The sequence below is a fragment of the Pristiophorus japonicus genome, chromosome 14 (assembly GCF_044704955.1).
Source record: "Pristiophorus japonicus isolate sPriJap1 chromosome 14, sPriJap1.hap1, whole genome shotgun sequence".
Classification (NCBI taxonomy): Eukaryota; Metazoa; Chordata; class Chondrichthyes; family Pristiophoridae; genus Pristiophorus; species Pristiophorus japonicus.
Window position 1 is genome coordinate 89,921,532 of NC_091990.1, and position 17,319 is coordinate 89,938,850.

The 17,319-nt window shown below is 50.2% G+C and overlaps 1 protein-coding gene and 1 non-coding gene across 6 annotated transcripts in view; both read left to right on the plus strand.

Annotated features, from left to right (window-relative positions):
* Positions 1-17,319, plus strand: part of phf21aa (PHD finger protein 21Aa) — a 427,640-nt gene that overhangs the window by 245,787 nt on the left and 164,534 nt on the right. For all 5 annotated transcript variants that reach the window (XM_070899357.1, XM_070899356.1, XM_070899359.1 and 2 more), the window contains one exon: positions 12,627-12,773. In XM_070899357.1, coding sequence (XP_070755458.1) covers positions 12,627-12,773 — 147 coding nt within the window. The remainder of the gene's footprint in view (positions 1-12,626; positions 12,774-17,319) is intronic.
* On the plus strand, positions 14,103-14,299 carry LOC139280389 (U2 spliceosomal RNA). Its single transcript, XR_011596662.1, has one exon. It is a non-coding gene; the product is annotated as a U2 spliceosomal RNA (small nuclear RNA).

Here is a 17,319-nt window from a genome sequence, read left to right on the forward strand (position 1 = left end):
TGCCGGGACCTCTGCTCATGCGCGCTACAGTGGGCGCGCATGTGCAGTAGCTCCAGGTGCCCAAAACTGTGGAAGGGGCCCGAAGCACGCAGCCCCTAGCCCTGGCCGAATGGCCTCACTGGGGCTGCGTGCATAAGGCTCCTCCCACCCGACCCGACCCCCGCTCTCTCCACCCCCCCCCCCCGCCGACCCGACTTCTGCTTGCGACCCCCCGGAGACCCGACGCCACCTACCTGTAAATCCAGCCCGAAGTCTTGGGCCCGGCTGTTCAGCCTCCTGCTCTCCCTTCCCCGCTCCCTCCTCTCTCCTTCCCTCCCTCCTTCACTCCCTCCTCTCTCCTTCCCTCCCTCCTTCACTCCCTCCTCCCCTCCCTCCCTCCTCCCTCCTCCCCTCCCTCCCTCCTCTCTCCTCCCCTCCCTCACTCCTCTCTCCTCCCCTCCCTCACTCCTCTCTCCTCCCCTCCCTCACTCCTCTCTCCTCCCCTCCCTCACTCCTCTCTCCTCCCCTCCCTCACTCCTCTCTCCTCCCCTCCCGCCCTCCTCTCTCCTCCCCCCTCTCTCCTCCCCTCTCTCCTCCCCTCCCTCACTCCTCTCTCCTCCCCTCCCTCACTCCTCTCTCCTCCCCTCCCTCACTCCTCTCTCCTCCCCTCCCTCACTCCTCTCTCCTCCCCTCCCTCACTCCTCTCTCCTCCCCTCCCTCACTCCTCTCTCCTCCCCTCCCTCACTCCTCTCTCCTCCCCTCCCTCACTCCTCTCTCCTCCCCTCCCTCACTCCTCTCTCCTCCCCTCCCTCACTCCTCTCTCCTCCCCTCCCTCACTCCTCTCTCCTCCCCTCCCTCACTCCTCTCTCCTCCCCCTCCCTCACTCCCTCCTCTCTCCTCCCCCTCCCTCACTCCCTCCTCTCTCCTCCCCCTCCCTCACTCCCTCCTCTCTCCTCCCCTCCCTCACTCCCTCCTCTCTCCTCCCCTCCCTCACTCCCTCCTCTCTCCTCCCCTCCCTCACTCCCTCCTCTCTCCTCCCCTCCCTCCATCTTCCCCCCCCTTCTCCCTCTCCCCTTCTCCCCCACTACCCCCTTCCCCTCCTCCCCCCCTTCCCCTCCTCCCCCCCTTCCCCTCCTGCCCTCCTGCCCCCTTCCCCTCCTGCCCCCCTGCCCCCCTTCCCCTCCTGCCCCCCTTCCCCTCCTGCCCCCTTCCCCTCCTGCCCCCCTTACCCTCCTGCCCCCCTTACCCTCCTGCCCCCCTTACCCTCCTGCCCCCCTTCCCCTCCTGCCCCCCTTCCCCTCCTGCCCCCCTTCCCCTCCTGCCCCCCCCTTCCCCTCCTGCCCCCCCCTTCCCCTCCTGCCCCCCCCTTCCCCTCCTGCCCCCCCCTTCCCCTCCTGCCCCCCCCTTCCCCTCCTGCCCCCCTTCCCCTCCTGCCCCCCTTCCCCTCCTGCCCCCCTTCCCCTCCTGCCCCCCTTCCCCTCCTGCCCCCTTCCCCTCCTGCCCCCCTTCCCCTCCTGCCCCCCTTCCCCTCCTGCCCCCCTTCCCCTCCTGCCCCCCTTCCCCTCCTGCCCCCCTTCCCCTCCTGCCCCCCCTTCCCCTCCTGCCCCCCCTTCCCCTCCTGCCCCCCCTTCCCCTCCTGCCCCCCCCTTCCCCTCCTGCCCCCCCTTCCCCTCCTGCCCCCCCTTCCCCTCCTGCCCCCCCTTCCCCTCCTGCCCCCCCCTTCCCCTCCTGCCCCCCCTTCCCCTCCTGCCCCCCCCTTCCCCTCCTGCCCCCCCCTTCCCCTCCTGCCCCCCCCTTCCCCTCCTGCCCCCCCCTTCCCCTCCTGCCCCCCCTTCCCCTCCTGCCTTTTCCACCTCCCCCCCCCTCTGCCCCCCCTTCCCCTCCTGCCTTTTCCACCTCCCCCCCCCTCTCCCTCTCTTTCCCCCCCCTCTCTTCCCCCCTCCCCTCCCCTTCTCCCCCTCCCCTCGCTGTCAGAAACACAGACACTGATAGACAGTGAGTGAGAGAGAGAGACACACACACACACACACACACACACACACACAGAGATAGAGACACTGACAGAGACACACTGGGGGGGCCGTCCCAGCACGCAGTCGGTAAGTAGAAAATGTTTCATTTAGTGATTTTTTTTTTAATAAAAAAAATTATTTTTTATAAAAAATTTTTTGATTGATTTATTGGTTGATTTATTGATGTGTTTATCATTTATTATTGATGATGTTTCTATTTGTAAAACTGAAGTGTTTAATGTTTGTAAACTTCCCTTTAAACCCCCCCCCCTTTCCCTACGCCTTATTTGAAACCTACGTCTGATTTTCTAAAGTGTAGACAAGGTTTTTTCGAACGTACAAAAATCTTCACTTACTCCATTCTAATTTAGTTTGGAGTAAGTTTTCACTGCCTAACCTTTGAAAACAGGTGTAAGTGGTTGGACACATCCCCTGTTGAAAAAAAAATTCTGTTCCAAAGTGAAACTGTTCTAACTGACTAGAACTGGAGCAAACTAAATGCCGAGAATTCAAATTTCTAAGATATGCCATTCAAAACCAGTTGCTCCAAAAAAAACAGGAGCAACTGAGGCTGAAACTTGGCCCCATAATCTGTCTTCCCCCTCGTATTTTTTTTAGTCATTCTTTGCTGGCTTTTAAAAGTTTCCCAATCCTCTCGCCTCCCACTAGTCTTTGGCCACATTGTATGCCCTTGTTTTCAACTTAATACTATCCCTTAGTTCCTTCGTTAGCCATGGATGGTTATTCCTTCTCTTAGTCTTTCCTTCTCATTGGGATATATTTTTGTTGAGAGTTATGAAATATCTCCTTAAATGTCTGCCACTGCTCATCAACCATCCCATACTTTAATCTATTTTCCCAGCCCACTTTAGCCAACTCTGCCTTTATACCTTTGTAGTCTCCTTTATTTAAGGAGATCCAACTTTCTCATCCTCCAACTGAATTTGAAATTCAACCATGTTATGGTCACTAGAGGATCCTTTACAAGATCATTTATTAATCCTGTCTCATTACACAGTAGTAGATCTAAGATAGCCTGCTCCCTGGTTGGTTCCGCAACGTACTGTTCAAGGAAACTATCCCGGATACACTCTATGAACTCCTCCTCAAGGCTACCTTGGTCAATTTGCTTTGTCCAATCAATATGAAGGTTAAAATTGCCCATGATTATTGCCGTTCCTTTTTCACAAACCTCCATTATTTCTTGATTTATACTCCGTCCAACAGTGTAGCTACTGTTAGGGGGCCTATAGACTACACCCACCAGCGACTTTTCCCCCTCATTATTCCTTATCTCAACCCAAACTATTCAACATCTTGATCTTCTGAACCAATATTGTTTCTTAGTAATGCACTGATCTCATCCTTTATTAACAGTGCTACCCAACTCCTTTTTATAGTTTGTGGGACAGCATTTATTCTGATTGATGTAACTTACTGAGCTTATCCATTTTAGAATGTTCTCAAATGTACTTTCCAAATTGATGTAACTTGGTATTGAAGGTTTTTAATTTTCCATTCATATTTTCAAAAGAGCATAACATTAACAAATCTACTACCAATTAACAATACTTATAATGGGAATCAATGAGATAAATTGGATAATTTGTTTTCAGTTTCTGTCGAATATTCTAGTAAGAGCTCTCAGCGGTTCTGCAAAGTAGTGAGTAGTGTTTGATCTTATTTGACTGAATTAACTCTGACAAAAATAAGATAGAAATTAACACTTGTGACAAGCCAAAGAATAATAGAATATTTTAGTTTTATAAGCGAGTCAGCAGTGTAGCAACCAACTTGGATCAATTAGTTTTGGCAAAGTTGTACATAGTATATTGGCCCCAAGTTTCCACATGATTGGAATTCTCGTCATTTAGTTTGCTCCAGTTCTAGTCAGTTAGAACAGTTTCACTTTGGAACAGAATTTTTTTTTCAAAAGGGATGTGTCCGGCATTTACGCCTGATTTCAAAGTTTCGTGAGTGAAAACTTACTCCAAACTAACTTAGAATGGAGTAAGTGAAGATTTTTGTACACTCGAAAAAACCTTGTCTACACTTTAGAAAATCAGGCGTAGGTTACAAATCAGGCGTAGGGAATGGTGGGGGGGTGTTTAAAGGGAAGTTTACAAACATTAAACACTTCAGTTTTACAAATAAAGAGCCATCATCAATAATAAATGATAAATACATCAATAAATCAACCAATAAATCAATCAAAAAAAATTAATAAGAAATAATAAAAAAATAAATAAAACAAAACATTTTTTACTTACCGACTGCAGCACCGGGAGCCCTCCAACAGCGTGCTGGGATGCCCCCCTCACTGTGTCTCTGCCAGTGTCTCGATCTCTCTGTCTGTCTGTGTGTCTCTCATTCTCTGTCTGTCAGTGTCTGTTTAGGTCGGGGGGAGGGAGGAGGGAGGTCAGGTCGGATCCAGTCCGGCGGGGGGGGGGAAGCAGGTGTCGGGTCGGGTCCAGGGGTGCAGGTGTCGGCGGGGGGCGGGAAGCGGGAGTCGGGTCGGGAGGAAGCAGGAGTTGGCTGTGGGAGGAGCCTTATTCACGCAGCCCCAGTGAGGCCATTCGGCCAGGGCTAGGGGCTGCGTGCTTCGGGCCCCTCCCACACAGTTTCGGGCGCCTGGAGCTACTGCACTTGCGTGCCCACTGTAGCACGCATGTGCAGAGGTCCCGGCACTGTTTTCAGCGCAGGGACCTGGCTCCGCCCCCTACAGCTCCTGCTGCGCTGCGCTGAGGGCCAGAGGACCTGCAGGGAGGTGGAGAATACGGAGGTTTTTTTTAGGCGCACTTTGTGTCCAGGTCGGGACTGCGCCGTTCTAGGCACGGCTCGAAACTTGGGCCCATTATAACTAACTCAAGTGATGTTTAGTTTTCAAAATAAGCACAAATTTTATTTACCGGCAGTAAATTTTTAATGCTTTTACATATTTAAAAATTTGCCACAGTATATAGAATTGTATAATATTTAATAATATTCTGTTTTATATTTATAGTTATATATTTGATTTTGGTTCATATGCTACCAAGGGTCCCACAGGCCTTAACTGATGTATTGTAAGGAATAATTACATTATTTTGAGGTAATTTTTTTTTTAAAAAGAAAAGCTATTAAATTGAATGACCTATTTCAGTGCCTGTATTCAATTACCTTTTGTACCATGAATAACATTGAATGTTTTTTTGTGAAAGCGCATTCAGGGTTTTTGAACTCTGATTCTTTTGAGATAAAAATGTAAAATGTACCAGCTGTTCTTGGTGGTATGATGAGAAGGAAGTGAGTAGCAGCTGATACAGGTTATATGAGGGTTACAAACAATAGCTGAGTTGCTGGGCCAAGGTCCCAGCAGAGGCCTGGCTGGCCGTTCTTGTACAACACACGGTGGGCTTTTAACATTTGATTGGAGTAAGAGAGCTAGTTCCTTACAGTCTTTTAGATTGAAACACAATTACATTTTTTATTAGTGTTAGAATGGGAGAGCTTATTTGTACTTGAAATTGAAAAGCCCCATTTGCTGGGCCCTCCTGTATTGTTCCCATGGGGTTGCGATGCGTAGTTCGTAATTATCGCTCAACTTAAGCACTCTGGTTGCGATTGGCTGTTTCTTTGTTTCAACCATATGGCACAAGCCCAGGCTTCCCCTTGCTCCTACTATTCTTTCCCTTGTAGTTACAGGGAGTTTTTTGAGTAGCGATGACTGGAGTTCATTATGAAATGGATGGAAGATTTTAAATTTATTATACAGTAATCTGCAAGAACTGTGAAACAGGGCCTTCATTTGAGATAGGTAATTGATCTGTTCATCGCTAGTTTTCAGGATAAATCCTTTAGCAGGTGCAAATCTTTTGTGTTGTGTCCCCTTCCCCCACTGCAACTCCTGTCCGCTTTCACTGAGTCTTATAATTTTCTCATTAAGTTGCTGTTCTCACCCAGAGCTTTGCTTGTGGGCTACTGTTTTATAGTAAATTGATGCTGTGAATGTGTTGTGTTTTGTATAATGTGTGTGTATACAATGCATGCATGCGCACATACTGATACAGATTATGTTTGTGGAAATTATTTGTTCAGTAGATTTGTATGTGTTGAGTTGTTCTGTTTCTGGAATGTATAATTAATTACTGGATCACTTTTTCATTTGCCTTGTGTCTTTCTTGATTGTTGCATCGTTTGTCTTGTTTAAAAGTTAAAAATACAACATCGTAAACATTAGTGTTTGATCTATATCACAATAAATTTGAGTCATGTGTGGACAGCAGTAAGGCCTGAAATCTTGTAGAGAAGTGTTATTTTTATTAGAATTCATGTTACTTGATGAAAAAGCACTTCTACTTTTAATTGTGTAAAGCCAGATCAAGGAATTATTTTTCTAATGCTGTGATGCTCTTGCATTGCAGATATGTACACAATAGATTTGCTTTATAATCATGTACACAATAAATTCCAATGCTGCTGTGAGTACATTATAGGAGGGAACTGGGAACGTATGGTTAAAACAAATGTGATGCACACTGTAGTGATATGCACTTTGTGAAAGGAAGTATGAGCATACATTTTTTTTTTAAACTTCTGGAACTGGTTATAAATTGGATTACATTTGGAAATGACTGAAATTCTTGTGTTTGGGAATGAGTTGCTGCTCCTCTATCTCTTTCTCCCCATCCCAATTCTCTCTCTCCTCCTTTTCTGAAGACGTAGACTAATGCAGAGGTCCTGTTCCACAAGTATTAGTACCCGTCTAAATGGTTATGTATGAACCTAGGTTGAGCAAAATGGTTATGGTTAGTGATCAGAAGCAGCAAAACTATTTTGATTTAGTTTCCTTCGTTTCTTCCCTCCCTCCCTAGTGTGGGAACACAGTCCAATTCTAATGTCGCTTCTGCTGCTCTACCTGAGATTAGGCTGCTCAGCACAGCCCACTTATTTAACCTGGGACCTTTCTGGTTTGTATGACTGAGTACCAAACCACAGTGCATTTGCAAACTCCGCCATTAGATGAGCCAACTTGTGATCATCTTTTCAATGTTGCATCATACTTCATAGTTTTCAATTTGCTTTATTAATTTCCCCTTCCTCCCTGCAACATGTACATGTACCATTTCCCATCTATAAGAGTGGTCTGTTACCGGCTACCAGGACTCTGCCAGTTTCACTCCTACATTGGTTGCTAGCTGACCTAATTATGTTGATATGTTGGTGGCATATCTTTTTAAAAAAAAAAATAATTGGAATATCTGCACGTGTTTATTTATACATAACATAAGTAGTTTTATTTTAAAGTTTGCAGTTGTTTGTACTTGAAGATGACCAGCTTTATAGAAGAGTGTCAGTCTTGAGTGTGCCAATAGTTATTAAAGCCAGTATCCGAGAGGAAAGCTTTCTGGCATGTTTCACAAAATGCGACAACTCATTGGGGGCTGACTGGTTCTGCTGTTCACAATCTGATGTTACAGCTTCTCCTTCAGGAGATCTACGTGCTGGTGCTCAAACAAGCTGACGTCACCAAGTGTTGCTACATGTCAGCTTGTGCGATCACCCAGTAGTTTTTAAAGCTATTGATATTGTGGCCCCAAGTATCCACATGATTTGCTCCTGATTTTTAGGAGCAACTGGTGTAGAACGGAGTATCTTAGAAATCGGAATTCTCCACGTTTAGTTTCCTCCAGTTCTAGTCAGGTAGAACAGTTTCACTTTGGAACAGAATTTTTTTTTCAAAAGGGGGCGTGTCCGGCCACTGACGCCTGATTTCAAAGTTTCCACAGTGAAAACTTACGTGAAGATTTTTGTACGCTCGAAAAAACCTTGTCTACACTTTAAAAAATCAGGCGCAGGTTACAAATTAGGCGTAGGGAACGAGGTGGGGGGGGGGGGGGGGGGAAGGGAAGTAATTAAATTCTACAATCAATCCTTAGTTATACTTATACAAATATTATACAGATAAATCCAACCTGAATAAAAATTTATAAGCAAAGAAAAGATTAAATAAACCATGTTCCTATCTGTGTGAAAGTGCTTCAGGCAGGCCTTTCAGGCAGCGGTGTGGCGTCAGTGTCTCGACGGCAGCAAGCAGCCTTCGAGCTGAGCTGCAGTGCTTGAGGCAGGCCTTTCATGTTGGAGACTGGCAGTGGTGTGGCGTCAGTGTCTCGTCTCGACGGCAGCGGCAGGCAGCAAGCAGCCTTCAAGCTGAGCTGCGGTGCTTGAGGCAGGCCTTCATTCCCTGCGAAGATGCAACACCCGGACGGACTTGAGGCCATTCGGCCATGGGATTGCAGCGGCGTCAGTGGCTGGCCGGGAGCCGAAGAATGAACACAGGACACACGCAGCTGCAGATTTCAAATTCTTTAGGCCGTTCGGCCACGCTTATGGGGCGGCGTCAGTGGCTCGAAGGCAGCCGAAGAATCAGGAGCGGACGTGAGGCCATTCGGCCATGGGATTGCAGCGGCGTCAGTGGCTGGCCGGGAGCCGAAGAAAGAACAGCAGCAGCCTTCGAGCTGTGAGGGGGACTGACTGAGGCCATTTGGACAGGGAGAGGCAGCCACATCGACATCTTTATATTTAAATTTGCAGAATGGGTGCTGCATTGTCAACACCACATATTATGCAATGGTTTGCTTCCTCATGCAAGAAATTCTTTGTTCTTGGTGGACTTTGATCCATTGCAAAGTTGAATTGGCACTTTGATTTCTCCAAACACACAGTCCTTAATTTGCAGGCACCGGTTCTGCAAGTTTAGCAGTGAAAAGCTGAACTCACTGATTTCAGCAGGTGATTTATTCAGCAGTGCTGCTAAAAGCACTCCCTCACACACACAATGTTTACTTCAGACTGCGCATGCGCGAACGCTCCAACGCACACGCGCAGGGTTGCCGGCACCAAGAAGCCTCATTTCAATTGTACCCGCCCCCTCCTACTTACAAAATCGGCGCGAGTGGTAGGCTCCGCCCCCTGTGCGCCACGCCAAGCAGACATCGAGCAGAATACCGCACTTTTTTTTTTGGCGCGAAAAACAGGCGCCCAGCTCTGAGGTGCGCCTTTTTCGCTGCGTGTGGAAACTTGGGGCCTGTGTAGCTGGATGTTATGCTTGAAGCATGTGCTCATAACCATTGCACTGCCGATTCCGCTTCCACTTGGCCTGCTGTAGTTCACTGGTACCCTTTTTAGCATTCCGCAGCCTTCCAGGTTAAGACTGTTTAACATTACCGTAATTTCAAAGGAATTTAAAGCAGGTTATGCAATATGTCATAACAAAAGAACATAAGAAATAGGAACAGGAGTGGGCGATGAGGCCCCTCGAGCCGACTCCGCCATTCAATAAGCTCATGGCTGATCTGATCATGGACTCAGCTCTACTTCCTGGCCTGCTCCCCATGACCCCTTATCCCCTTATTGTTTAAGATACTAGAGACTTCTACCTCCACTGAGCCACTGCTGGAACTTTGGGACTGGTGATGTAATTTTTTTGTGGCCATCTGCTCCTGTTTTCTGTAAATTTCTATTTCTTCCCTAATTCTTCTCCTGTTTTATGAAATCCTGTATGTATTATTTCAAGGTGCGTTCCTATATTAAATTATCTAAAATGATTTAAACTGACAGGAGTCTGAATTGATACAAGTACAAAACCTGCCCCTACATGTCTTCTTTTACTTTATTGCTGATTTCACATTAGAGTTCTAGAAATGTATGTTGATAATTTATAGCCAGATCTTGACCTTTTATTAATCCACAGTTTAGGATTGATTCTAAAACTGTTCACTCCAATTCATGGGGTTAAAAGAAGTTGCCCCAACCTACCTTCATTATATTTATAGTCTGTTAAATTATAAATGTAACTCCTTTATTTTGAAATATCAGCAATTGATTTTGATATATATGATTTTATAAGTAATATTTGTTCACCACAATTGTTCTGATGAAGAACCAAACTCTGAAAAAAGCCTAAATAGTTTACATAGTAAATGGTATGCTTGAGGGATTTAAAAAAGAGTATTTACTTTCCTGACACCTGAGTTTGGGTACCACTTACACACTCGTACCTTGTCAAAGTGGGCATTTGTCACGTGATCCTTAAACAGTGAATGTTAAGTTATTCAACTGTGGGAGAATCACACAGTTTTATAACATTGTTGCTGAAACCCTCATCCATGCATTTGTCACCTGCAGACTTGATAAGGTACCGTATCGTGGACTCATGACTAAGGTCAGAGCATGTGGAGTCAGGGACAAGTAGTAGAATGAATAGCAAGCTGGCTACAAAACAGAAAACAAAATGTGGGTTAAGGGTAGCTACTCAGACTGGTAAAAGGTGGAAAGTGATGTTCCAAGGGATCGGTGCTGGGACCACGGTTGTGCACAACTTAGATAAACGATTTGGATCGGTAATAAGTATAACTTCAAAATTTGTGGACAATAACAAACTGGAGGTACCGTTAATACTGAGGAAGAATGCAATAAAATACAAGAAGATAATAAACTTGCAAAATGGGCATGTGATTGGCATATAAATTTGGTGTGAGGAGGTGCATTTTGCTAGGAAAAATAAGGAGACAGCATAATACTTGAATAATAAGAGACTAAATGGGGTATATGAGCAAAGGGATCTTGGGGTACAGATACACAAATTACTAAAAGTAGTAACGCAGGTTGATAAGGCTGTTATTTTTTTAAATGCAAACCAAGCATTGGGGTTCATTTCTGGAGGGATGGAATTGAAAAGCAGAGTAGTTATGTTAAAGTTGTATAGAACCTTGGTTAGACCAAACTAGGAATACTGTGCATAGATAGGATAGACGTAAAGAAACTTTTTCCACTTGTGGGGGAGTCTAAAACTATCATAAATATAAGATAGAAACTAATAAATCCAATAGGGATTCAGGAGAATCTTCTTTGCCCAAAGAGTGGTAAGAATGCAGAACTTGCACAAGGAGTAGTTGAGGCGAATAGCATAGGTGCATTATGAGAGAGAGAAAGGAGCAGAAGGCTATGATGGGGTTAGATGAAGAGGGGTGAGGAGGCTCGTGTAGAGCATAAACACTGGACAGACCAGTTGGGCCGAATGACCCGTTTCTGTGCTGTAAACTCTTATCTAACTCTATTCTCATACTCTCCTGGCTGGTGTCTCATCCTCTACCCTCCATAAACTTCAGCTCATCCAAAGCTATGCTGCACCAAGTCCCATTCATCCATCACCCCTTTCCTTGCTGACCTACATTGGCTCCAGGTCCAGAGTACCTCAAATTTAAAATTCCCATCCTTGCATTTAAATCCTTCCAGGGACTTTCCATCCTCTCTATCTCTAACATCCTCCACCCTCCGACCTCTCCATTCTTCGGACACAGGCCTCCTATGCATTCCCCTCCCTTTGCCCACCATTGGCAGACATGTCTTCATCCTTCTAGGCTTTATAATCTAGAATTACCTCCCTAATCCCCCCTGCCTTGCAAACCTGCCTTTCTTTAAGACCCTCCTTAAACCTCATCTCTCTGATCAAGCTTTTGGTCACATCTCCTAATTGCCTTTGACTGTGCCCATTTAAAAAGGAATTATGCTTCTGTGAAGTACTTTGGAACATTTTCTATGTTAAAGGCACGAGATAATTGCAAGTTGTTCTATCTGTCCTCAACCAATACGTATACATGTATGCCAACCATCAAGTATCACTGCATAGCAACCAAGAATTGTATTCCTAGATGACTTTAATTTTCCTCTCCATAGCTCAGGGATGCCATGGTAACTTGCTAAAGTTGATCTCACCACAGCTGAGATCAACTAAAGATCAGGAATTGGAGCTGGGACCTTGGTCTTCATGGCTCTGTAACTGTTCACCTGTTAAGACACATGGAATGAAGGACCAAGATACATTCCTAGTTACTTCGATATTTCGTGGAGGATTTTCTATCTGTAGTTTGTTCAAATTCCTATCCTTGGGTAGATTTCCACCACTTGCATCTTAGCCTGTTCACTGAGTGACGGGCAGGACAGCAACTGCTTTTGCTGCTAATGAATTAGTCGCTGATAATTACAGCAGCATAGGATTAACTCTTTTTACTCCACTGTTTATGTGGTGAAACCTTCTGTTCTTTATAAGATCACTAAGTAACATAAATATAAATGAGGAAGACCATTTGGCCGGAACTCATTCAACCCTCAAAATAAACACTTTCAGTGCCCATTCACACCATCAGACCTTTCATATGATTCCAAGGTTTTGCCTCCACATCCTGAAGTTCTTTTCAAGTGTTGGGTCATTCTTTGCATGTTGTGAAGTTAAATGAAAAGAAAATCAGGAGTAGTACAAAACAGACTAGTGATTTGCTATTGCCCGTTTTGCACTGCTGCCCAAGTCAAATTGATAACCATTGTGTGGGAAATCTTCAGCATAAGCCTCATCCAGCCACACTGGTGCAGTGTGAGTGATGTGTTAGCTCTTTCCTCCTTTTGTGCTTTCCTGTATACACCAATGGCGCATGGAACTTGGGTAGTTTAGGATTTTCTATAATTCTGTGTTTGCATTTGTTCTGAGAAATGCATATCAAAGAAGCCAATGTAATAAACTAGCATGAATAAAGTGGTTGTACATTTCTGAAATGCAGATTATATCTGAGTTAATACTTATTTTATCTTTTGTTTTAGAAAAAAGTGGTTGAACAGTTGAGGAAAGATTTGATGGTGAAACAGGAACATCATGAAGGCAAACTGCCAATTCAGCAACAGCAGATACCACCACAGCAGCAACAGCAGACTGTACCACAGCTTCTACCACAGCTGAGCAGTCCACAGGTAATAGAATTATAGCGTGTTGCAGCACAGAAACAAGTCATACAGCCCATCAAGTCTGTACCAGTGTGCTAGTTGCAAACCTTCCTTGTTATGACTTTTCATTACTGTTTATGGAACTGGCTAATGAGCATGTAACTTGTTACACTTCACAGATAGCAACACCAGCACACTGACCTAACCAATAGTCCCAGTACTGAGCTTTACAGTTGCAACAGCTTTTCTGTTAGACTTGTGCACACCTTACATTCTTTTATGTAAGTTTAGCCAACCTATTTAGGTTAATTCTTAAATTTAATACCATTTTATTACATTTCTGCCTTCTCCAACCATGCTTTTCTGATTATTATTGGCAAACAATGCATTCATAGAGTAATTTGAATGGTGAGAATCCTGTGGATTTTTGGGATACCTTCCTGTATGCAAATTGCAATATGGCTATGTTTTATTCCTGCCCTTGTAGGTTTTAACTTGTATGAATACGGGATACTGTGCCATTAAACCTGTACACCAGTCCATCAGCCTGATGGTAATATGGGGTGGACGAATGTTCTTTTATTTCTCACTCTCATCATAACTGTGTGACTCACTGATCGGATAAAAAAAATGTTGGGTGTCCAACTTAGGTAAATGGTTCTGGCAGTACGTTAGCTACAACGTATGTAGCAGTGGGCGCAAGAGCCATTATATCGCAACACCAAGATGCAGGAAGCTGGGATAGCACTTGCAACTTGGCTATGGCTCCAAAGGTATGAAAGTAAACCGTATTTGCTGACCTACGGAGTGCGTTTAAACAGTGTGTTGAAACTTGGGAATTTGGAGAGAGTGGGAGTCTGATAAGTTCTGGGTAAGAATTAGCTGTAAAAAGTTAAATTTAGTTCAACATTTGGAATTTAACTGCGAACTTTAAAGGATGCGCTTATTTGCAACACCGAAAAGCTCCCCAAGTTTCTGACATTCTAACCCCCCCCCCCACCTCCCCCGCCCAAGTGCCTGACCTCCCCAGCCCCCGAGTTCCTGACCAGCTCCCCCTGCCCAAATGCCTGACCTCCCCTGCCCCCGAGTTCCTGACCAGCTCCCCCTGCCCAAATGCCTGACCTCCCCTGCCCCCGAGTTCCTGACCAGCTCCCCCTGCCCAAATTCCTCCGCCACGGATTCATGACCTCCCCCCGCCCTCCGCGCCATTGTGTGTGGGTCATGGATTGTTACCGGGTTTATTGGGTATGAAGTGAATAATGAGTGTTGTGACTTAGGATTTCGTTCACTTAAATTATGTCACATGCACTGAGCTTTTGGTGAAATCAACCAGGTGCAGGGGGAAGAGAGGGAGAAATCGCTTCTCGGCCTTTTGGCTAAGATCATGCGTAACTGACCTGACAGGGGAGCAACCATGACCCCAAAGTGGTTCTCCCTGGATCAGGAAGGTGGTTCTCCTGTGCTTTTTGGAAATAGGAGGTGTGTGGGGTGGATTGACCCATCCACCTCCACGGAGGTGTGTGGGGTTGCTGACCCATCCACCTCCATGGCACGAACCTGGTATTGCAGTACTTCCAGGAATGATGCAGTGGCTCTCGGCCTTTTGGCTAAGAGCATTGGCGCAGAGTGATCCTTGATGTGTGCAAGGTGACCTCTGGCGTTTGTGATTTGAGAAAGAATTGGAAAAATTGGCTACGAATAAAAAAAAATGTGGTGCAGGTGTAAATCCGTTTTCCCTGCATTCCCTCTCTGTCTCTCTCTCTGCCCCCTCCCCTCTCTCTGCCCCCTCCCCTCTCTCTGCCCCCTCCACTCTCTCTGCCCCCTCCCCTCTCTCTGCCCCCTCCCCTCTCTCTGCCCCTCCCCTCTCTCTGCCCCTCCCCTCTCTCTGCCCCTCCCCTCTCTCTGCCCCTCCCCTCTCTCTGCCCCCTCCCCTCTCTCTGCCCCCTCTCCCTCTCTCTGCCCACTCCCCCTCTTTCTGCCTCTGCCCCCTCCCTCTCTCTCTGCCCCCTCCCCTCTCTCTGCCCCCTCCCTCTCTCTCTCTCTCCCTCCGCGCGCGCGCTCTCTCTCTCTCTCTCTCTCTCTCTCTCTTGGTCCCCATGCGCACGCTCTCTCTCTCTCGGTCCCTCATGCGCACGCTCTCTCTCGCTCGGTCCCCCACGCGCACTCTCTCTCTCTCTCGGTCCCCCACGCGCACTCTCTCTGCCCCCCCCCCCCCCCCACACACACACACTTTCTCTCTCTCACTCTCTCTCTCTCTCTCTGCCCCCCCACATGCTCGCTCTCGCTCGCGCTCTCTCTCTCTCGCGCTCTCTCTCTCGCGCTCTCTCTCTCTCGCGCTCTCTCTCTCTCGCGCTCTCTCTCTCTCGCGCTCTCTCTCTCTCGCGCTCTCTCTGTCTCGCGCTCTCTCTCTCTCTGCCCTCCCCCCACACACACACACTCTCTCCGCCCCTCGCTCGTGCGCTCTCTCTCTCTCTCTGTCCCCCCTTTTTCTCTCTCCGCCGCGCGCGCTCTCTCTCTGCCCCCCTCTCTCTTTCTGCCACCCCTCTCTCACTCTCTCTCTCTGCCACCCCTCTCTCTCTCTCTCTCTACCGCCCCCTCTCTCTCTGCCACCCCCTCTCTCTCTGCCCACTCCCCCTCTCTGTGCCCCCGCGCGCGCGCGCTCTCTCTCACTGCCACCCCTCTCTCTCTCTCTCTCTCTGCCGCCCCCTCTCTCTCTGCCACCCCCTCTCTCTCTGCCCGCTCCCCCTCTCTGTGCCCCCGCGCGCGCGCGCTCTCTCTCTGTGCCCCCGCGCGCGCGTGCTCTCTCTCTCTGTGCCCCCGCGTGCGCGCTCTCTCTCTCTCTGCCCCCGCGCGCGCGCGCTCTCTCTCTCTGTGCCCCCGCGCGCGCGCGCTCTCTCTCTCTCTGCCCCCGCGCGCGCGCTCTCTCACTCTCTCTCTGCCCCCGCGCGCGCGCGCTCTCTCTCTGTGCCACCGCGCGCGCGCGCTCTCTCTCTCTGTGCCCCCGCGCGCGCTCTCTCTCTCTGTGCCCCCGCGCGGCGCGCTCTCTCTGTGCCCCCGCGCGCGCGCGCTCTCTCTGTGCCCCCGCGCGCGCGCGCTCTCTCTGTGCCCCCGCGCGCGCGCGCTCTCTCTGTGCCCCCGCGCGCGCGCGCTCTCTCTGTGCCCCGCGCGCGCGCGCTCTCTCTGTGCCCCCGCGCGCGCGCGCTCTCTGTGCCCCCGCGCGCGCGGCTCTCTCTGTGCCCCGCGCGCGCGCGCGCTCTCTCTGTGCCCCCGCGCGCGCGCGGCTCTCTCTGTGCCCCCGCGCGCGCGCGCTCTCTCTCTCTGTGCCCCCCCGCGCGCGCGCGCTCTCTCTCTCTGTGCCCCCGCGCGCGCGCGCTCTCTCTCTCTGTGCCCCCGCGCGCGCGCGCTCTCTCTCTCTGTGTCCCCGCGCGCGCGCGCGCTCTCTCTCTGTGCCCCCGCGCGCGCGCGCTCTCTCTCTCTGTGCCCCCGCGCGCGCGCTCTCTCTCTCTCTGTGCCCCCGCGCGCGCTCTCTCTGTGCCCCCGCGCGCGCGCGCTCTCTCTCTCTGTGCCCCCGCGCGCGCGCGCTCTCTCTCTCTGTGCCCGCGCGCCGCGCGCTCTCTCTCTCTCTGTGCCCCGCGCGCGCGCGCGCTCTCTCTCTCTGTGCCCCCGCGCGCGCGCTCTCTCTCTCTGTGCCCCCGCGCGCCGCGCGCTCTCTCTCTGTGCCCCCGCGCGCGCGCTCTCTCTTCTCTGTGCCCCCGCGCGCGCGCTCTCTCTGTGCCCCCGCGCGCGCGCTCTCTCTCTGTGCCCCCGCGCGCGCGCTCTCTCTGTGTGCCCCGCGCGCGCGCTCTCTCTCTGTGCCCCCGCGCGCGCGCTCTCTCTCTGTGCCCCCGCGCGCGCGCTCTCTCTCTGTGCCCCCGCGCGCGCGCTCTCTCTCTGTGCCCCCGCGCGCGCGCGCGCTCTCTCTGTGCCCCCGCGCGCGCGCTCTCTCTGTGCCCCGCGCGCGCGCTCTCTCTGTGCGCGCGCGCGCTCTCTCTGTGCCCGCGCGCGCGCGCTCTCTCTCTGCCCGCGCGCGCGCGCTCTCTCTCTCTGCCCGCGCCGCGCTCTCTCTCTGTGCCCCGCGCGCGCTCTCTCTCTGTGCCCCCGCGCGCGCGCGCGCTCTCTCTGTGCCCCCGCGCGCGCGCGCTCTCTCTCTGCCCGCGCGCGCGCTCTCTCTGTGCCCCCGCGCGCGCTCTCTCTCTGTGCCCGCGCGCGCGCGCTCTCTCTCTGTGACCTCGCGCGCGCGCTCTCTCTCTGTGCGCGCGCGGCGCGCTCTCTCTCTGTGCCCCCGCGCGCGCTCTCTCTCTGTGCCCCCGCGCGCGCTCTCTCTCTGTGCCCCCGCGCGCGCTCTCTCTCTGTGCCCCCGCGCGCGCTCTCTCTCTGTGCCCCCCGCGCGCGCTCTCTCTCTGTGCCCCCGCGCGCGCTCTCTCTCTGTGCCCCCGCGCGCGCTCTCTCTCTGTGCCCCCGCGCGCGCTCTCTCTCTGTGCCCCGGCGCGCGCTCCCTCTCTGTGCCCCCGCGCGCGCTCTCTCTCTGTGCCCC